General features: G+C 41.3%; 1 protein-coding gene across 12 annotated transcripts in view; it reads left to right on the forward strand.

Annotated features, from left to right (window-relative positions):
* The window catches only part of Pdzd2 (PDZ domain containing 2), a 354997-nt gene that overhangs the window by 242372 nt on the left and 90144 nt on the right, over positions 1-22481 (forward strand). For all 12 annotated transcript variants that reach the window (XM_078017033.1, XM_078017026.1, XM_078017014.1 and 9 more), the window contains one exon: positions 11936-12437. In XM_078017033.1, the coding sequence (XP_077873159.1) occupies positions 11936-12437 (502 nt within the window). The remainder of the gene's footprint in view (positions 1-11935; positions 12438-22481) is intronic.

The raw sequence follows: 22481 nt of genomic DNA on the forward strand, positions 1-22481 counted from the left end.
AGAGAAAAACAAATGCTTCTTCATTTTCCTAAGAACTAAAAATTAGGGGACTCAGAGAACCCAAAGATGTATGTTTGTTGGAACCATGTTACAACTGGTCAACAGACACAGGAAGAGTGCCCAGATTGGCAGCCAAAATCTGAAAAGTTGTTCTGTCCACATCTGTGAAATCTTGCTCTATCTGCTTTTCTAGGCTAATGTTCTATTGATTTGGCTTTCTCGTAATGAAATTCCTCTGAACCAAAAAGAGTCCTTCCTAAAGAATCATGAGGAGGGACAAATAATTGGGGGAAATATCCAACATTTTCTTCAGCTTCTAAACTGCACCCTTTCCTGGGGATGGAGGGTTACAAAACTTAGTCTGCTTGAACCTTAGTAGGTTATGAGGCCCCTCTAGTCCAGCCATACCTGCAAAGGAAGAAAGAAAGAAATCAGATTTTTAAAAAATCCTTGGTAAAAGAATAGTATATGACATTAGCCAGAACATGTGGCTGGGGATAGTCATCTTGCCATTTCTCCAGAATCTTTTCTCTGCTGATTTCAAAATAGTAAAAGCAATTTGGAAAAGAGGACCACTATTTTGACGGAAGCTGTGTTGACATAAGTGAAACCAGGCTTGGCACAAGACAGGGGCAGGATCTAGCCAAGCCAATGGAATGGACCCTGGAAGGATTGAGGAGAGCTGGGGAAATTGTTTCAAGATGGAGCTGGATCCACTTGAAAGGGCAGGAAAGTGGAGGGTACAGACATTCCGTCAATGTCTGAGGTAGTGTGTGAGAAGCATTCCTGCACCTTCTGAGATTCATGGATCCACAGGAATCTCCTTTCTCACGGAGTCACCTCTGAGGAAGGGAAAGGGGGTGGCCCACTCCTTTGAAATGGTGCTCTGTTGGGGAGTGAGGATTCCCCTCTGGTTGTGAACCTTTGGGTTTGGCTGCTTGAGGGAAGGGTAACCAAAAAGGAGAGTGTGTGTTCTAACTTTTATAGCTTCTAGCAGCTTCCACGTGGGGAACATGGAAGATGTAGTGGGGGCAATATGGAAATCCATCCTCGGGTCATCTTGAACGCATTGCTGAGAGCTTGATGCCCCCTAAATATACATCTGTTGTCTTATCCTTGAGCATTGATAGGAGCCTCTTGCAAGGCAGGGCAAGGGCAACAACAGAGGTGAGAAAACACAGGCACTGCTGTAAGCTAAGATTATATCAGATCAGAATCAAAATTTCTTGACTACCCTGATTCATCACTTGTATTTCCCTATCCAAATTTTATGATAAAATTAATTAAATTCATATGATAAAAATTAATTAAATCCATACATTTTTATAACAGAACATACTCGCTTTTCCACTTTCTCTTCTCTTGGTTACAGATAAGGGAGAGGAGAGAAATGTTAATGAGCCCCAAAATTCAGTGACTCCCCACTTCCTACTAAAGTCTTTATGGAAACATACAAGGCTTTGTAGGAACTGGTCTGATACCTCACCCGTTTCCTCTTCACTCCTTCCCAGCCAGAAAGCCCTCCTTGCTGTTTCCCCAACCCTCCAAGCCTGCTTCCAATTTACCCCTCTGCCACTTGCTATTCCCTCTGTCTGGAACATTCTTCTCCCAAGCAACTCTATGGCCAACTCTTAACCTTCTTCAAGTCTTTGCTCAATGGAGTCCTCCCAGTGGGGCTAACTTACCCACAGAATTTAAAATTCATCCTGGCTTTTCAACCCTTAGCATACTTAAGGTTCTTTCTCATGCCGTTTTCTATTTCCCATAGCACATCTCACCTTCTAACGTGCTGTATAGCTGGATACCCATTTCAATAGGTCTCTTATTTGTTACTTGTTTGTCCCATCTAGTCTGTAAGCTAGATTCCACAAAGTCAGGAATCTTTACTTTATTCAATGCTCTGCTCCCAGGTGCCTAGAGGAGTACCTGGCACATAGTAAATAACTATTTGTTTAATGATTGAAATGAACAAATGGATAAATCTGTAATGAGCAAGTAGTCATTTTATAAAAGAAAAAGAAATAGCACTGGGTCACAAGAAAAGAAAATTTAAAGTAAAAAGCATTTCCAGGTACATTGTCTGATGCTCATCAATTCTCTGATGAGGAGAGATTAACTCCTTCATGTACAACAAAGTCTGACTTTATAGCATTCCAGTAAAGTCTTCCCCAATCTCCTAAACCAGGAAAATATGTTCCATCATATCAGGATCCGTGGGCAGAGTTATGTGACTGCAGTTTTAATTGGATTCCCTATGGACTGCAGGTTGCCCCCATGTGATTATAAGAAACATTGATCTGCTCATAATAATCTAATAATGAAATGCCATCCATTGCAACTAGAAACCTAGAGATTCTCTGCAGGGTCAGTCTCTCTGTAGTATATTTTATAAGATCAGTTCTCATTGTTGATCAGGAATATTCTATTTGTTTCAACTTGTGATTTCCTATTTCCAACAGGTGTATGAGTTCTTTAAAAAGCTTTTCTTGACTCATGCAGAAATGAGGTGCATGAAAACCTTTGAGGAAAACAACCTTCACATAAGCCTACTGCTCGATGATAGGAGGGACCATACTTATGTTTCCTTCCTGTGTCGTTCTCTTCTTATTGAAAATGTGTGATGCATTCTAGTGTTAAATTTGCCATAAGGGCTGTGAATTGGAGTCAACCTTGTTAGTTTGAGTTGTGAGCTTTCAAGATAAATATGAAACTCAGTGATACCTTGTGGCATGGAAATCATCATAGTTGATCCTGTGATTTAGCTACTTTTTACCTAGTGTTTCTCTATGTTATCCCCTCCTCCACCCTTTTGTACCCAGAAGCTCTTAGCAGGAGACAGAAAAGAGAACCAGCTCTGCTTCAGCACAGAAGGGCTATCAGGCTGGTGGTCTAGTGGTTGCAGGAGATGGAGCTGAAGCAGGAAAAAGACAGAAGGTGTTTGTTTAATGCCAACAGACACAAATGTAGCCGTCATCTTAAAGGCTGATACTCTGAATTTTATCAGAGAATTGTGGACTCACAATTCTTATTCTCTTTGGTATAATTCTACCTCTTTTTCACTTTACCTAAAAGAAAAATCTATTCAATATTAGCAGGATTCAAGATGTGTCTTGGTTTACATTTGTAGTTACTGGCTTCGAGAATAAAATTTTAAGCTCCTTTTTTAAAGTTTGATATTGGGGAATAAGTCCAATTTTAAGCTGAGTTATTCTGTGTATTATCCTACTATATGTCAAGAGCTGTGATTTTACTCTGCTGGTAAGCTACCAAGTTAGCCTGCCATAGTTTCATGGACACGGTCAGAGATTTGAAACTCTTGGGTCAGAGATGAAAAATAGTTTATTATTCACTCCCCCTTTATGCTCAGTCTCTTTTTTTGAATTTTTACTTACGGACCATCTATATCAGTCTGAGACTATTAAGTAGGAAAAAAATCCAGAAATAAGTAATTCAGACATTTTAAATTGCACACTATTCTGAGTGGCATGATGAAAATGAGCACCATCCCACTGTACCTCTCCGGAGATGTGAATCATCCCTTTGTCTGGTGTAGCCATGGTGTCTATACTACCACCTGCTGCCTAGTTAACCATTTGGTTTTTCAGATTGACCATCCTGATATAGCAGTGATTATTTCAAGAAACCCCTATTTTACTTAATAATGTTCCCCAAGCATCAGAGTAGTGATATTGGTGTTTCCTTTAAGTGAAAAGTGAGTATGTATATGTAGGAAAAGAACAGAATATTTAGGTTCAGTACTGTTTTTAAATTATACGTTCATTGGGGGTCTTGGAACATAGCCTCCCTGGATGTTGGAAAGTCACTGTGACCAGAGTATTAGTTCCAAGCCCTCATTCCCTGAGGGTAACATGAACCTCTGCGCTGGTGTTCAGATAGGTATGATTTACATTTCACTGCTAGACTAGGGCAGTGGTTCACAGTCTGTAGCTGATAATTTGGATTTTTAAATGGCTAAGATTATATCATAGAACCAAAATTTCCTTAAATATCCTGACTTCTTATTCTCAACTTGTGTTCCCCTCTCCAAGTGTCATGATAAAATTAATTAAGTCCACATATTTCATAAAAAAACGAATATATTCATTTATTCATTTTCCCTTCTTGATTCTAGATAAAGGAAAGAGAAAGAGTTGGTGAACCCAGCCATTTCGGCTCTGTAGAGGAAGTTCAGTAATGGGAATTGGCTTCCTCAGTCTGTCTCTTCAGCTCACACTTGGAATACAGTGTTGTAGTCAGGTCTACTTCCAAGCCTAGCTGAGACCTACTTTCAGAGCCTCTTGGTGCCTAAACCCATCTTCCTCCACCTACTCAAGACTTTCTTTCCAGAGAAGCAAAGCAGTACATTGATTTCTCTTCAGAGACATGAAGAGTGTTACTCTTATCATCATCATATTTAGGGAAAAAAAATTCCACCTTCAGAGTCCCTCAAGGATAATTTGACTCTTACTAGGAAAAGCTGTGGAATCGGTGAGGATTGTCTCCAAAATTTCAAGATAGCTAGGAGGCGATGCCTGAGAGGGACTGCCTCAGACAACCACATCCCATCCCCTTTTATGAAGATGTTCAAACTTGTCTCCTCTGTTTCCCAGCCACGCCTTTATTAGGAAATTAGTCTCTATATATTTAACACTTCTTCTCAACCTACAGACTCACAGCCCCAGACAGCCCTCTGGAGTCGTTAGGCCTCACAGTTTTTCAAAGGACTACAAACAGCTTTTGGGCTTCTCATTACATATTAGGGGAGGAAAAAAAATCATGGGGAAGAATAATTGACCTCCATTGGTCCTGTGTGTTAGACAGGGTAGCTATTAGCAGTTGGTCCTGTTCTATAAAACTCCTACCCAGTCATGATAACTCATCTATAAACATCCTCTTGCAGTCAGTGTTTATGCCCTTGTTATCTGTACCAAAGGCCTGACATATGTCTGCTTTGGTGAAAAGTCTGAGTTCCAGAATGGTTTTATGTGTTCTTGAGTTAGACAGTATTTTTATGGCATTGTGTTGCAGGCCAGTGCCCGGGTGACAATCCAAGTTGCTTTGAATCACACACACATATATACCCCTGGTTCAGCTTGGCAGCACCCCTCTGTGAGGTTATACTGTGTGCCAGCCGTCACCGGTGGTTGGCTGAATGCCCAAGATGATCTTCAGAGGCACCTGGAGATTGTTCCTTCCAAGGATTTGGGCAGAACCATCAAAATATCAAAATGGTACAGCTGCCTCAAGCCCTGTTTTGATAGAATCAGGACATAGATAAGTGATGTGTGTCTTTGGCTTTCTAATCCCTTCCTGTATCTGCTCTCTCTATTCTTCTATTTCCTTGTATTTGTTGTTCTTCAGACTCAGATATCTTTATCCTTCCAGCTTTTCCAGACATCCAGCGTCACCTGCCAACTCCTTCCCAGTCCTCCTACGCCTGGAGGGTACAGACTCCAGAATTATGACAGTAGCAAGGAGCAAAAGAGATGCTCAGAACTTCCCTTTGGATAAGACCTTTTGATTGGGAGTTGGGGCAGAAGAGAGAGGAGATGAACTCAGAAAAGGCCAAGGGAAATAAAGAACTACAACAAGTTTCAAAGGAAAAGTTCTAGGCTAATGTGTTGGTATTTCTTCTTAAGGTCATCTTAGGAAGGTGAAAATCAACTAAATTTTAATTGAATTAATAATTTCACTTGCCAGAGGACAATCTCAAATTTGGGGGGAAAAATAACTATCTGGGTTCAGTGGCACACACCTGTAACCCAGCTACTTGGAAAGCTGGTCCAGGAGGATTGCAAGTTGGAGGTCAGCTTGGGCAATTTGCAAGAAGGTCTCTTTTTTTTTTTTTATTTTTAAAGGGATGGGATTTTAGCCCAGTGGTAGGAGAGCCCCCCTGAGTTCAATCCCCAGTACCCCCAACACACACAAAGAAATTCTACATAGAGAAGCTTTTAAAAAGCTAATCGTTTTTATAAAAAGGAAGCTTCCTATTTTTCTAAATCACATGATTTAGAAAATTATCTTTTTCAAATATTCTGTTATGCTTTGAATATGGTTTATTCCAACCAAAACTCATGTTGAGACGGTGTCTCCCATGCAACAGTGTTGGGAGATGGGGCCTGGTGGGAGCATTTGGGACTTGGAGGAGGAGCCCTCATGAGTGGCTTTTCATCTGACTGAGTTCTCATTTTCGTGGGACTGGATTTTGTACCTTGAGAGCTGACTGTTAACAAGTAAGTCCACAGTTTGTATTCTTGCTCTTCCACATGCACCCACTTTCCCTTCTGCTTTCTACCATGAGATAAAGCAGATGTTGGGCTTCCCAGCCTCTTCAACCATGAACCAACATGAACCTTTTTTTCTGTATAAATTCCCCAGTCTCATATATTCTGTCCTACCACAGAAAATTGACTGTGAAATACTAACTTTAAATTTTAGTGTAAAGATGATAATATCAGGGGCTGAGGTTGTAGCTTAGTGGTAGAACGTTTGCCTAGCATGTGCAAGGCCATGGGTTTGAGCCTCAGCACCACATAAAAATAAATAAAATAGATATTTTTTAAAAATTATAATATCAGGGCTGGGGCTGAAAATCAGTGGTAGCATACTTGCCTGGCATTTGTGAGGCACTGGATTCGAGTCTCAGCACCACATATAAAAAAATATGATAAAGGTCTATCAACAACTAAAGAAATATATTTTTTTAATTATAATATCAAATAAGAATTCCACTGAACAAAAAAAAAGTGGGGGGGAGGGCTTGGGGATACAATTAGCCAGAAGGTACTGGAAAAGTTAGGTAAATCATTTGAATGCAGATGGATACAGACTATGGAGTGATTAGGTTTAAAGCAATTTGAATAATTCTAAGAAAATTACTCTGTACCCCCAAAATCTCTTTCTCTCCATCTTGCTACAGTGTCCATAGTTCATTCATTACCCTTTGTCTTTGGAATGACCTCAGAAAATTCCAAACCAGGAAGGAATAAAATAACTTGTCATATAGTTCCTTTAAGGTGTCAGGATCTTATTTATTGCTAGGAAGCCAGGAGAGGGCAGGGAGATGGTACTGAACTAAAGATAAACTCGTCTTGGCTCTGTAGTTTTGCCAAGTAGGAACCCTGCAGAAATAGAATATTGTCTCAGCCATAGGCACCTTCAGAGATTCTTGGCACTTTCCATGAGAATGCATATTTAAAATCTTATACTCCAAATCAGCTAGCCTTTTTGTTACCAAAAAGCTATTATTTCTCTGCAAATAATACATCAAATTGTTCAGATTTTTTTTTGTATAAAAGGTAGATTTCCAAAAGCAATTTTAAGTGAATTGACTCTGTACTAAATCCTTTTGCATTCGATGTTAAGTATCCAAGGGACCTGTATTAATCAGCTTTCTGTTGCTGTAACAAATGCCTGAGATAACCAACTTAAAAAGAGGAGAGGTTTATTTTGGCTCAGGTTTCCATCCATGGTTTCTTGGCATCATTATCTCTAGGCCTATGGCAACACTGTGCATCATGGCTGGAACTCGTGGTAAAGAAAGCTCTATTATCTCATGGGGCAGGGAAGCAAGAAGACAGGAAAAGGTAGAGTCCTGACATCCCCTTCAAGGGCATGTGCCCAGTGACCTAACTTCCTTTTACTGGACCCAACCTCTTAAAAGTTCCACCACCTCCCATTAGTGCCACAGGCTGGTGACCAAGTCTTTAGCATGAACACTTATCCAAGCCACAGCAAGACCTGAGACAACTTGGACATAGAGTGGATATTCTGTTCTTCATTTGTGTTTTGTGCTCAGCACTGCATAAGACCATTGAGATGACTTGATTCTTTATGCCCAGAACCCTGCCTGGGAAACTAGCACTCACAATTATTAGAATGTGAAAGCCACATGGAGAGGACCCATTTCAACACCCTCGCTTTACCCATGAGGAAACCAAAGCACGGGGTTGGGAATGACAGCAGAACTGCACAGCATGAATAGTGTGGGCTTTGGAACTGGATAGAGTTAGACCTGCCTCTTAGGAGCTCTGTGAACTTGGGCAAGCTAATTGGTATTTCTGAGCTGCAGTTTCTTCTAAGACAGTTCGTTCATAGGGAAATGGGGTCTGTCCAGCACCTACTCCAAGAATGAACTCAAAACTTGCCCAGATTATTATATATTTGCTACTTTTAAAAAAACCAAGGTATAATTCACGCCATAGTTTAAATAAGTGTCCCCCAAGGCCCATACATTCAAGCTTTGGTTCTTAGTGTGGCATTAGCAGAAGGTGATAGAACCTTTAAGAGGCTTGGAGACTGGTGGGAGGTCTTCTGGTCACTGGGAGCATGTCCTTAAATGAGGTAGTGAGACTCCAGCCCTTTCCTCTTCTCTCTTCTGTGTCCTAGTCATGAGGTGGATGGTTTTGCCATACATCGCCACTATGATGTGTGGTCTCACCACAGGCCCCCAAACCAACAGGTGGTTGAAACCTCCAAAACTGTGAGCCAAAATAAACCTTTTCTCTTCATAAGGTGATTCTCTCAGGCATTTGTGACAGTAACTGAAAGCTAACACTATTGCTAGAATAAAATTCACCATTTTAAAGTGGGCAACTCAGTAGGCTTTAGTGTATGTCTAACCATCACCAATGTCTAATTGCAGAACATTTCTATTCCCTGCCAACTTAGTCCCAATACTCCTGTCTCCTAGCTCCTGAAATAACTCCTCTTTCAGTCTTCATGTGTTTATGTCTTCCGGATATGTTTTGTAAAGGCATCATGTCACACAGGGCCTATTGTGGTCTCACTCCTTTCACTTAGCACAGTGGCTCCAAGTTTCACCAAGGACATGGCATATGTCATTTCTTTTTATCACCAAATAATATTCCATTATGTGGATATGCCACAATTTATTTATTCATTCATCCATTGGTGGAAACGCTGTACATTTGTCATTGTTTTAAAGAGTTGGGCCAAAGCCAGAATGAGAACTTGAGTATCCAACTCTTCACCTGGTCCTGTTTTTACTCTCCCACCCTTTTTTTTTTAATGACAATCGAACATGCATGTTATTTTAAATGGCACTGGTCAGCTAAGAGAAACCCTTAAAACCTGGCTACATAATTTTAGGATTTTAAACCTTTTTTTTGCCTTTTATGTAAATTTTTTTATTTATATATGGCAGTGGAATGATTACAATTCTTATTACATATATAGAGCACAATTTTTCGTATTTCTGGTTGTACACAAAGTATATTCACACCAATTCGTGTCTTTATACACGAACTTTGTATAATAATGATCATCACATTCCACCATCATTAGTAACCCCATGCCCCCTCCCTTCCCCCTCCCACCCCTCTGCCCTATCTAGAGTTTGTCTATTCCTCCCATGCTCTGCTCCCTATCCCACTATGAATCAGTCTCCTTATATCAAAGAGAACATTTGCATTTGGTACACCATTTGAAGAGTTTTTTTCAGGCAGGGGGAAAATACACACAATCCAAAGAAATGAAATTTAAACATCGTAGGGTAATTGTGCCGAGAACCAGGTTTAATCGCTATTTTTCTGCCTCCTTCACCCTCCTGCCTCTTACAGAATCACCTGAGATCTGTACAGTATCTTTTTTCTACTTGTTTTATGTGTGGCTTCACTACCACGGTTTATAGCTCAGGATCAAAGAAAGTTTTTATTAGATTTAGTTGCTGTTTGAAGAACTTTCTCTCTTGTTCGCTTTACTCCATGACAAAGATGGAGAAATATTCCCTCCTTTAGTCAGTCACTGTTGCCGCACCATCCACCAATTAGGCCTGGGGAATATGTGCCTTTGGGCCAGAACCCAGTGCATTTCAAACACAGCCGTCACCTCTTCTCCCCTCCCACTGCCCACGACCTGAGGGACAGCTCATGGTGAGATGAGAGAGGACCTCAGTGACCTGGCCTCTTTCCCACCTGCTGGCTGCCCCAGCTCTCAGATCTGGTTTTCCCTGGTGACAGGATCACAGAAGGGCACCTTAATGTCTGTTTACCTGCAGTCCTCATTTCTTTAGAGTCAGCCTCCTGCCTGGGGGCTGGGGAGCAGCTGGCTTGCTACACTTGGAAAGGTTCTGTTTCTCACTTACAGAAGATGTAGGCAGCAGCGCAGCCCCAGGCCTTCTCTTTGTAGGTGTAGGAAAACCAGAAGCAGGCCAAATTGTGAAGGATTTGGTTGTTGACACTCTTTGTTTGGGAACCTGTGAGCTGTAGGATGTGGCAAGATCCCAGCTGGGAGGCATCTCCCTGGGTTCTGCGAGGATGCGTGCTTCTTGATCTCCAATGGCACGGAGGGTGGGGCCCAGCCTAGCTTCCTGACTGCAGCAGGTATTTTCTTTGTTGAAGCTTTAATGACCTGAAATCCTGACTGCAGCTAATTACTCACTTTATTCAGTGTTCTATTTTCTTCATATTCTTGAAGCTCTGGAGCATTCTTACATATTATACTATACATGCAAACTGCATTTATATTATTTCCTGTTTCTCAATATTTGCCCATCCTCAAATATATCAAAAAAAAAACAACTGACCCTGACCCTGTCTTCTCTGCTGAATGTCCCCCATTCCCCTGACTCCTCCTGGTTGACATAGTTTCCAGCATCCTTCCTCTTCCTGGTCTTCTAGGCGCTTTCCACTTTGTTCGGTGATCCTCTTAAAATGATGCCCAGATTGGGCATGACTGTCCTTGTGTGCTATGAACAGCTCACATTAGGACCATACTAAGAAATGAAGCTGATACTCATTCTATGCAGCACATGGCTCCTAATGCTTCCTTAGCATCTTCATATTAGTCTGGCCCCTATCCAGTATGGGATCTTTTTGGTACACTTGGAAAGGTTCTATTTCTTATTGAAGATGTAGGCAGCATAGCCCCAGGCCTTTTCTCTGTAAGCGTAGGAAGACTAGAAGCAGGTCGGATTTGTGAAAGACTCAGTTGTCATCAGTTGCTTGGGAACCAGTTGCTGTAGGGCAGAAGCTCCTAACGTATAGTTAATCTTTTTGATCCTAGAAACAAAAGTTAACATTTCCCCCAATCCACGCTCTCTATTCTTTCTTTACTCTGGGGACTCAATATCATTCCTTCAGCAATGTATGGATGGCAGTCTGGCTTAATGCCAATGTAAGATGTTCTTGAAGGAGTAAAGGAAAAAAGTTCTTGATTTTATTCACCCACTTCTTTTATTAATCATAGTTAGCCTATTGTGCTGGAGAACATTTGAAGTTTTAAAAAATATTATTAATTGACATATAAGTATATTATGTGTGTCAATTATGTGATGAAATGTGACATTTCAATACATGTACACAATGTGTAATGATCAAGATAGTTGGCATACTGTCACCATAGACATTTGTCATTTCTTTGTGTTGGGGTTATTCAAAATCCTCTCTACCACCTATTTAGAAATATACAATTAAATGTTGCAACCACAGTTACCCTACTATACTATAGAACATTCTATGTTATCCCTCCTATAAGAATTTTATTTCATTTCAGTGACTGGGGATATAATTCAGTGGCAGAGCATTTACTTAGTTTGCATGTGGCCCTCGGTTCAATCACCAGAACTGAAAAAAAAAGGTTATTTTTTAATATGTTAGGATTGGCTCTGTCGGTAGAAAAACCCTTCTCTGACTCCTAATGCTAGGAGACTTAAATTTGTAATTTCTAGTTCATGAGGTCTTTTTGTTTATTTGAGGGCTTGGGGATCATTTTATCAATTATATAAACAATTATATAAAAAATATAATATTAACAATTATAGAAATTTAAAAAGTTGAATGGTGAGCTCTCTAGAAAGCTCAAAAGTACCTCAGTATGTTGGCCAGGGTTTTCATCACCAGGTCCTGCGAGGTTTGTCCACCCTGGGTGTTAAGAAGGGCATTGGCGGCTCTAACGGGCACCTCTGTTTTTGCAGTTACCTGGCTGAGCAGTGCTGGAATGGCGGCTTCATCTACCTGATCATGCTGCGGCGCTTCAAGCACAAAACCCAGTCTACTTATAATGGCAACAGTGGCAACAGCTCTGAACCAGGAGAGACACCGACCTTGGAGCTGGGTGACCGAACTTCAAAAAAGGGGAAAAGAGCAAGAAAGTTTGGGGTCATTTCCAAATCTCCCACCAACAAGTCCCCGGAGGAATCCAGGAGCAGCGCCAGCTGTGACTTGGCCGATGACACCAGCACTGAGCTGGAGAACGGCACTGACCCCGAACTTGGAAACGGGCATGCCTATGAGCTAGAAAATGGCCCGCATTCTCTCAAGGAGGTGGCTAGACCCCATCTCGAGAGATCAGAAGTAGACAGAGGAACGGACAACAGAACTCCAAAGACAGATGCTCCTCTGACCACAAGCAATGACAAACGTCGCATCTCAAAAGCTGGAAAGACGGACTTTCAGTCAAGTGACTGCCTGGCTCGGGTAAGGTTCCGTTCGCTTATAGAACCTACAGTTTTTTAAAAATATATATATTTTTTCAGTTGCTTTTTAAATATAGAAAATATGTCTAAGATGACCTTGTACTTGGAAGCCAACAAATTTATCAAGATAAATGATCAGAGCACCTAACAACAGCAACCATGAAAAGGTTCAAGTCATTTTATCCCATTTAAATAAAGAGCTAGTCGAGTGATCATAAGTGGAAAAATTCAAGCCTTCTCTGGTAAAGTGGGTGACTTGAGCTGTGTCATTATTTATCATTGCTGTCAGAGTGAAATGGCTACTCCAGGGCCAGGAATTCCCGGTGGTATTTGAGAACACAAACATCCCATCTTCAGTCTTACACAGGAAAGGAAGCAGCTGCCTTTGTTTTTAACAATCCAAAACCAGTGGTATTTTCATGGGATCATATTCTTGCATTGGTAAATTCCAGTGGAGTGGGAAGATTCACAGAAATCTCTGGTACTGTGATACTCAGTGGCGATGGTCAAGCTTGGTCTTACCTAAAAGCAGAACAGATGTGAATATTCTGACAGGTGATGGGTGAGCTTCTCGCCTTGATTGTCTCCTTCATTATAACCAACATTCTTTCATAGCAGAGTTACATTTCTCTAAGGTAAACATTGTCAGTCCCAAGAAACCCCTGGCAGATGTTTTGATGAACCCTAAATGAAACAATAGCTTCCTCGGTGAGTGCTGATTGGTGTCTTCTTTAGTCAGGAGACACCATCTATAGAGATGGAAAAAGCTGGAAAGGTGGGAAATGGACACAGAAGAATCATGTTCAGTTTTACATTGAGAAAGGGGTGCCCTTGGAGTGGAAATAATTTTCAAAAGGCTATTTGATGCAATTATTTCTATAATTTCAGCCAATCTACATGATGAATTGAATCAAAATAATACTTCTCTCAAGGGATTGTTTTCCTTCATTTTAGGAGCTAAATGATCCCCATAAATCCAGAGGAGGCATTATTTATAGATGGGATATGTAAATAAATGAGAAGGGAAACCTTGTGTCTTTATCAGTGATTTTCCTACCAATTTTATGAGATTCCCCCCAAATTAAGAGCAATGAAAATACTATATGCTCCTTATCATGGACTCTGTCTTGCTATGATTTTTCTTCTAATGATTGGATTACAAATACCCAGAAAGTCTAAGGTGAAAAATAGAAAGTAGGGTGTGTTTCTTCCTTAATAATTTTGAAGGTTTGGGCACCAAAAGAGGGTGAATCTTGCTTATAGTCCAAAGAACAGGCTTTGATTTGGCCTAGGACACAATGGAGATAATTTGAAATGATAGTAAAAGAAAAAATGAAAAATGCCACCAAACTTTGAAGAGTACCCATCCTCCACTCATCTTAATTAAAATAATATCAGAATTGATTTTTTTTTTGGATTTGGCTATCTGAAGACTACACACATGTCAGAGTGTCTTTGCCCAATCTTTTAAAATTTTTTATTTGTTCTTTTTTAGTTATGCATGACAGTCGAATATATTTTGACATATTATACATACCTGGAGTATAACTTCCCATTCTTGTGGTTGTAGATGATGTGGAGTTACACTGGTCATGTATTTATACATGAACTTAGGAAAATTATGTCTGATTCATTTTATGGTCTTTCCCATTCCCATCCCCCCTTTCCTTCATTCCCTTTTGTCTAATCCAAAGTACTTCTGTGCCTTCACACACACACTTATTGTGTGTTAGCATCCACATATCAGAGAGACCATTAAACCTTTGATTTGGGGGGATTGGCTTATGTCACTTAGCATTACAGTCTTCAGTTCCATCCATTTACCAGCAAATGCCATAATTTCATTTTTCATTATACCTTTGCTTGATATTTGTGCTCTTTTTGTCCCAGAAGGTATAAATGAAAGGGTGAAAAAAAATAATTCAAGGCTTGATTGTGTTTGGGGCAATTGGTTTGTTTTGGAGTCACATTGCTATAGAAGGGAGAGACTGGCCATCTGGAACTTGCATTCTTTGTACCTGTCCACTAACCATAGACTGGTTGTTGGCCTTGGGTCAGACTTTTGGTCTTGGTAGGTAGGAAGGGCCCATACTCCTTCTCAGGCACTCATGTTTTACCACACTTTTCAGCCCCAGAAGTAACCTCATTAGATGGCTTTGCTCAGGATTGATGGAGTTGGCAAGGAGATCTGCATGTCCTCATAGCACCTAAATTGGAACCAGTCTCCCTTCATAAAAGATTGCTTAGGTTCTTGGGCTGGAGTGGATTTTTATTTTTACTCTAGGATAGTTGAGACCAAGGTCATGCTAAAATGGAATTTCCAGGAAAACAGAAATTAGCTATTTACCTCTTAAGCCTTTGGGGGAAAAAAAAATTCCATTGCATTTGAAAAATGGGAGATTAACTGTGTCAGCATTGTTCCGTTTCTGCTTTATTAATGATTTAATATATCTACAAAGACTTAATAAATTACAGAAAAGGCCTATAGTGCTCATTCAGACCTATTTTGTTTGCCAGGTACTTCACTTATTTGTTCTAAGAAAATATTCCATTAAACTAAATCCTGTCTTTGTTTCCCTGGTCTATTCTCTCTTCACAGAGCAATAGGAAATGTATTTCCTTTTAACAAATATTTTATTTTTTAAAAAAATGGTATGCTTGTGTAAGATAGTAACACACAATGGTACATAGACAAGCACATTAATTTTTAAAAATACAAAAGTTAGGTTCATCTTCTAAAACATAAGGATTTCCTAGGACATCAACCAGTAATTTTAAAAATGAACCCAAAGTTCCTTACCACCTTTTCAGCAAAGATCATTAGTCATTCAAGATGACAGATTTCCCAAGTCTGTTTATACAGAAGGTGTATTTTTGTAGTGTTGTGTGTTGAAAATGTGTTCAACCAAACAGTCTCATAACAAAAGGAAAAAACCCACTGTTTGTCAGGCAGGCAAGTTTATTCTCGACTGGCATTCGTATGTCTGTGGGTACATTTGAGGCCTTACCCCAGAAATCATAATCACCCTGTAGAGTACCAGACCTTTCTGCTGTGTCGTCTCCATAAGTGCTTCTTCAGAGAACTCAGGCTGCAGGACGGAAAGCTAAGAAGGCAATTCACACCCAGGACATCCACTGATGTTTGCATCAAACAGGGGCAGCATGAGGATGATCCTCTTCTAGGAAGTCCTCAGGGCCACCTGGCGAACTCACATTGTCCTAAGGATCATATTCCCCAAGTTCATGTCTGAGCTCTCGTCTACCTCCAGAACCTGCAAGCTTTATGCCAACTCCCTACAGGACGTCCCCATCTTGGATGTTCCACTTCACCCTAAAACTCAATGCATCCACTGTCTGCACCATCAAACCCACCCCAGTGTTCCAGGTCTCACCATCCACAAGTTGTCCAATCCAGAGTCACCTGAAATTCAACTGAAGTGGCCTGGTTTGCCCCGGTTTTACCATGGTTTGTCACATGGTTTATCCTGGGAGAGTCTCCCTGGTCATCCTGGTGTCCACTGAAACTCTGTCCTTTCCTTTATACCATATTCAGTCAATTACCAAGTCCTGTCAACTCTAGTTCCCTTTAAGATGCACAGATCTGGCCACTCCTTTCCCCACTCCCATGCTGCTGGTTCAAGGCTGGGCTGCTTTCATTGCTCACCTGGGAGGTGTGGTAGTCGCCTCCCACCTCACTGCCCCTACTCCCCTCCCTTTCATCTATTGTGCCCTGCAGCCAGAGGAACATTTCTGAAGAGCCAGTCTCATGACTCATGTGCACGCATGCACACACACACACGTACACACACACACACACACGTGCACATGCATGCATGCCGTGCACACATACATACGCACACTGTAGCTTAGATCCTTTGGGGAAGTCCACTTTCCCTTGAGGGTAACATCCAGACACCTTGCCGTGTCATCAGAGGCCCTTCATTATGTGATCCCTGCTTAACTTTCTGTCTCTATCTCCTCCTTCCTTTCTTTTATTTTTTAAGCATGTTTACCAGTTTATTAGATAATAAAGGATATGATAAAGGATGTAGATAAGCAGCTAGCTGAAGAGGTCCATGGGATGAGGTCCTCAGGGTGCCCACCACAGGAGCCTCTGTCTTTGTGGAGGCGAGACACACCCCCCTTCTGGCACATGGTTGCATTACCCAACCCAGAAGCTCTCCAAACCCCTGACTTCAAGAATCTTTATGGAAGCTTCACCACATTGGTGTGATCCATTGTTCACCTCCAGGCCTTTCCTCCTCCCTGAGGTTGGGGGCAGCTGGGAACTCCAGCCTCCTTATGACGTGGTCCTTCTGATGGCCAGTGCCTCTCTGAAGCTGTCCGGGATGTCCAGTTTCTCACTGCTTGCTTCCTCTCATGGAGGGTCCTTCAGAGGCTGTGTTTGCTTTGCCACTGAGCCAGGTGGGGACAGCTGTCTCTGCCCAGTCGCCCACCCTACCCCCATCCCCTCCCCTCCATAGCTTGGCTTCTACCTTCCATGGAGACCAAGCATCATGATGCTCTCTTCTTGGAGGCTTTTTGTGACATTCTCGCCACCTGCTCCATCTTTAGACCCCTCCTCTCTGGGCTCCTGAAGTACCACCTGCCATTTTCACTGATGCACAAACCCCACATCTTCCAGTTATCATTGGCTTGTTGTGTCCCCAGTAGACTTTTAAGGTTGGGCCTTATTTGTCTGTCACGGGTCCCAGCTCAGGGCCTTGCACTTACAGGTGCTCTGTAAATCTTTATTTATGAAGATGCTCACGAGCACCATGCCCAGGAGATGGGGCAATGGATTCCAGCCCCAGTTCTTCTATCCCCAACTGTGTGGCTTTGGGGCCGTCATCACCCTTCTCTGTTTCTGTTTTCTCACCTGTAAACTGAGCATGTGGGCCTGATGACTAAGGGACTTCCAGCTCTGACATTATGATCACAGGTTTCTTTGATTTCTCACTGACCTTTCTAATAAGAAGGGAAAAGCAAACAGTCTCAGAGTAGGTTTGCAACAAGAGCCAGAGTATTTGCTGCAGTGAATTTCAAGTTGGATGATGTGTCTTCTCACATTTGGGGCAAAGATGCTGTTGTAAAATGTTATTTTTGGTTCCAGCAGAAATGAGGTCATTTAAATGCTGCAAGACAGCTCCCTTTAATGTTCCGCCCCTGTTTTAGTAAATAAATCCCTGCTTTGGCTCCGGGGAAGCGAAGCACGTGTGGACTTACACAGTAGTTGGCAGCGTGCAGGAGAGGGTAACACTGACGACCTTAGTTCAGAAGTCCACAGCACCTCCTTTTTCATGGTTTGGCTTTTTCTCAATAGGCTAACAAAGTTTCATTGCCCTTTAAGCCAATGTAAGAGAAAAAACAAATGCCCAAACCATTTGTCTAGACATAGTCTGTTTCAGAACTCAGTTGTCTCTACAACTGGATCGGTGTTCACGTGTTCACATATTGAACATTGGTGAACACACAGGTCTCACATCTGGTTCAGCCTCTTAACAGTCTCAATTGTCCAAAGGACCATAAGATTAGTGGATAAATGTTCCTTTTTGTGTATTCCATCGTATTTGTGGAAATTTGATATTATGTGATAAGACTCTGTTCCTGAGGGTAGAGAGTCTTCAGTTGTACTGATAACTAGCTTCCTTATCAGTTATGCTGATAACAAGGAAACCTGCACTGATTTCTTTGAACATTCCCCTTAAAATTTTTTACTTTCAATTATGGGGAAATAATCATTAATAGATGAAGATGAAGATCTGGTTTCACTGCTAAATGAGGTAACAAGGTTCCTTGTCCTGTAGTACTTATACCATAGAAGAGACTGTCAACCACACATAAGCAACAAATCATAAGGTCCAAAGGGGACAAATATAAATGAACTAAACGGGGTGAAGTGCAGGATGGCTGGGCAGTGTCATAGGTAGAGGGCTAGTTGATATTGGGTGTTGGTGAAGAAGGACCTCCTTACAGCGGTGATGTTTGAGCTGAGCCTGAGAGTCAGGAGAGGGCAGCCCTGTGAATGTTCCTAGGAAGGAACCAGAAAAGACAGCAGTCCTAAGACAGGAACAAGAGAGTGTCCCAGGAGTGAAGAAACCGAGTGCCAGGAGATGATTCTGAGAGTGGACAGGGCCAGCTTACAAAGGTGCCCAGCTGCCATCCCAGAGTTTGGACCTTCCTCTTTGTCTGTGTGGAGTCACTTCAGCCATTGGAGCATCTACACTGAGTGCATCGTGTCCTGTGCTTCTTAGTCACCCCCCTGGGTGTTTAATGGAGAGCATTATAGGAGGTGAAGAATGAAACAGGACACCAGATCAGAGGCTATCATGGTCACCACGCTGAAAATGCTGGTGGCTTTGATAGGGTGCTTATGGGGAAGATGAGCAGAAGCAGATCTATTTAGGGAGCAGAACCCACAGATGCCTCACATGGCTATGATGTTGGCAATGAAATATCATTTCATTTGCATGCACGAGAGCTTTTGGCTTGCATATCCTCTGAAGCTTGAGTAGATGACAGTCCTGTTCCCATTGAGATGAGAAAGCCAGGAGTAGGAGGGGAAGAGTTTTGTTTTGACTGTACTGAGGTGTGAATTAAATACCCGTGTGGAATTGTAAGAAGGCAGTTGGAAATATATTTAATATTGTTATATTTAAGTTAGCCTGTTTATTTTGGACCAGTACCAGCTTTAGCCTAATAAACTTCAGACACTCATTTTATTTTTCACTGAACATTGCTTTTGCTATAGGCAACTCAATTTAATACTGGCAATTAAAACTGATAATGTTTGCCTCTTGCTGCTTGTGTCTTCCTTTCTATTCCTCTGAACTCCTTCATTAGATGATCAGAAATCCCAAGGCAAGGAAACTTGGCATTGATTTCTTTGAACATTCCCCTTAAAAATTTCTATTTTCAGTTATAGGGAGAAAATCATATCATTGGACGAAAGTGAAGGAGATCTGGGTTTTTACTGGAATAGTTAGAGATATTACAGATTGTCCTTTCTACTCTCTGAAGCCATTTGTATTCAATATATGTTTTATCTTATTTTTATTTTTTATTTTTTAAATATTTTTAATGCCTTCATTTTTATTTATTTATATATATGGTGCTAAGGATCGAACCCAGGGCTTTACACTTGGTAGGCGAGCGCTCTAACTCTGAGCCACAACCCCAGCCCTCTTACTTATTTTTAACTAGCTGTAAATGTGTTGGGACAGGGGAGGATGTGAAGTGGGTATGTTAGTGCTCTTGATGAAAATTGTCTTGAACTCCTCTGCCAGAATAAACATTTAGGTCATTTATCTACCTACATGAACATAGTTTTGCAAGTTTCTTATCACAGGTTCTAAGTCTAAAAGCATTTTAAAATTAAAAGGAGCATATCTAGTGTTATTGCACCTACTGTGAATCATACAGGTTCTGTTTATAAAAGAGGAGAGTAAACGGGTGTGGAGGTAGATAGGTCGTTATTACTTTGGGGCTCAAACTAAATAAAAGAGTTTCTTCTTTCTGGACTCCAATTACATACCTTGGTGCTGTTTGGAAAGAGTTGCTCAGTTTTTCTGTGCTGGGGAGGGAGGACTGTCTCTCCTCTGCTAGAACCCAGGAACCATGACATCTCTTCCATAGAAAGAAACAGGTCAAGCCACTGTCCTGCTCTTTCTTGTGTCTCTCACTGCACCGTGAGGCCCAGGGAGACAGCCACAGGCTGTCTGGGATTCTGGCGTGGGAGACCCAGCAAGCCAGGACAACTCATCAGCCCTCCTGAATGTGTTGTTTTTGGTGATATCCGCCAGGCATTGGAGTCTCTTATATTAGAAGTGTTGAAAGCTGCCATCTTGGTGATCACATTGATTCCCAAGGATGGCTTTCTGGAAGTAGTGGGGCAACAAGAGACTTTAATGTCCAGGGGAGAATGTTTCTGAATGGGAAAGAGAAAGGTGTTCCAGAGGTCAGAGGCAGCAAACCAAAAACTGTGAAGTCCACAGTGAGACTACTGGATGAAATAGGGATCGATGACAAGTTCATGGACGAGTGTGGTAAGCCAGTGACTTCTGAAGTTACATTTGGCCAGACAAGCTTCATTTGTCTGTGGTCAGAGGATGCAGGAGACACTTGGCACCACTGCCTGTTGCTGGAATGACGGAGTCCCACCGAGCAGCACTGTGCTAGAAAAAGGGTAGGATCCAACGGGTCTCTGTCTGCTCATAATTTCCCCAGACATTCCTATTGCTGCACATCAGTGACTGCTCAACATCTGGTTTTTTCACTATTGCATAAAGTTTCATTTCAGTTTCTGACAGTGTGTATTTCAGATTTTCCAAATGCTTCACATTCTTTCTCCTTTGCAAGCAGCTTGAAAGGGCAGGTTGCCTATTTCTAGGGGGCGATGGTTCCATTGGGCCTTCATGATAGATGAAGAAAACAGAGAGCTTTTGTTTTATATGGTGAGATATATATTGTGACCCAGGACTAAAAAGAATTACAGGGATGAGCCTAGATTAAGACTCCTCCCCCAAATAAATCATTTTTCAAGATTTTGCTTTCATTTTTCTGAACAGCTAAGTATCTGAAATAATTCAGTGAGTTTGCAGTGAGTATGCTTGCACTCTCAGAATAAAATCAGGATCAAAGGGAAGGATTAACCAAAGCAGAGAAGCTATCAGCAATCTGATAACTTAAAGCCATTTATTAGTTTTTAAAATATTTTTAAATGACAGATTGTACAGGGGTTGGAACAGTTTTTAAATGTATTTAAGGAGCATGTAGACCAATGTCACCAATCCTATGAACCAACAGTTGATATCAACATTAATTTTCTGTACAAGATCTCATTTGGATTGAATTCAATATGCTTTCAACATACATATATGTGCGTGTGTGAGCACAATTGCATATGTTCATATAAGTATAGATTGAGCATCACTAATCTGAAAATCTGAAATCTCCAAAATACAAAAACTGTGGAGCACCAACCTCACGACACAATTGGAAAATTCCACACCTAACTTCATGTAGTACATCACAGTCAAAACACAGGTGCACTAAAAATATTGTATAAAATTACTTCAGGCCATATGTATAGGGCACATATGAATCACAAATGAATTTTTGTTTAGATTTAGGTCTCTTCCAAAGATATCTCATTATGTATATGCAACTATTACTACACCCCCCAAAAAATCTGAAATCTGAAACACTTATGGTCCCAAGCATTTCTGATAAGGGATACTAACAAATAGTATATGATTGGGGCTGGGGTTGTGGCTCAGCAATAGAGCACTCGCATAGCACGTGTGAGGCCCTGGGTTCAATCCTCAGCACCACGTATAAATAAATAAAACAAAGATATTGTGTCTAACTACAACTAAAAAATAAACATTTTTAAAAAATAGTATATGATTACCTATATTCATATGTAACTGCTAGGTGTTGTGCTGACACCTATTTCCATAAATATCTCATTTAACCCTAACAGCCAACCTAGAAATACCAATCCTTATTCCCATGTTAGGGGCAAGGAAACAGATTTGTACGCATTACATGACTCAAAAGTTACAGATGGCAGAACTAGGTTCAAACAAGTTGAAGTCTCCTGAGGCCAAGACATGATCTTTCTTCTTTTATTAATTAGTTGCTATGAAAAATAAAAGGAGTCAGACTAAAGCCACTGTGTACCTACAGAGTAGCATGTAGGTCTCGGGAAGAAGCAGTTTCATTCAACAGGACCCTGGTCAGGAAATTCAGTAATCACACTTGCTGGGCTGTCCAATGTCAAAGCCACTAGCCCCATGTGGCTATATAAATTTAATTAGAATTCGGTGAAATTAAAAATTCAGGTCCTCTGTCACCACCAGCTGCATTCAAACACACCATCGCCACCTGTGGCCAGTGGTTCCACATTGGATGGCACAAACAGAACATTTCCACTATCACAGAAAGTTCTATTGGACAGCACTGCCAGCCAGAGACTGGTCCAGTCCACAGGAGCTTTTCCTTCTGGGATGAGCTGTGAGGGCTCTTGCTGAGCGACGGATAT

The sequence above is a fragment of the Ictidomys tridecemlineatus genome, chromosome 1, assembly GCF_052094955.1.
Source record: "Ictidomys tridecemlineatus isolate mIctTri1 chromosome 1, mIctTri1.hap1, whole genome shotgun sequence".
Lineage (NCBI taxonomy): Eukaryota > Metazoa > Chordata > Mammalia > Rodentia > Sciuridae > Ictidomys > Ictidomys tridecemlineatus.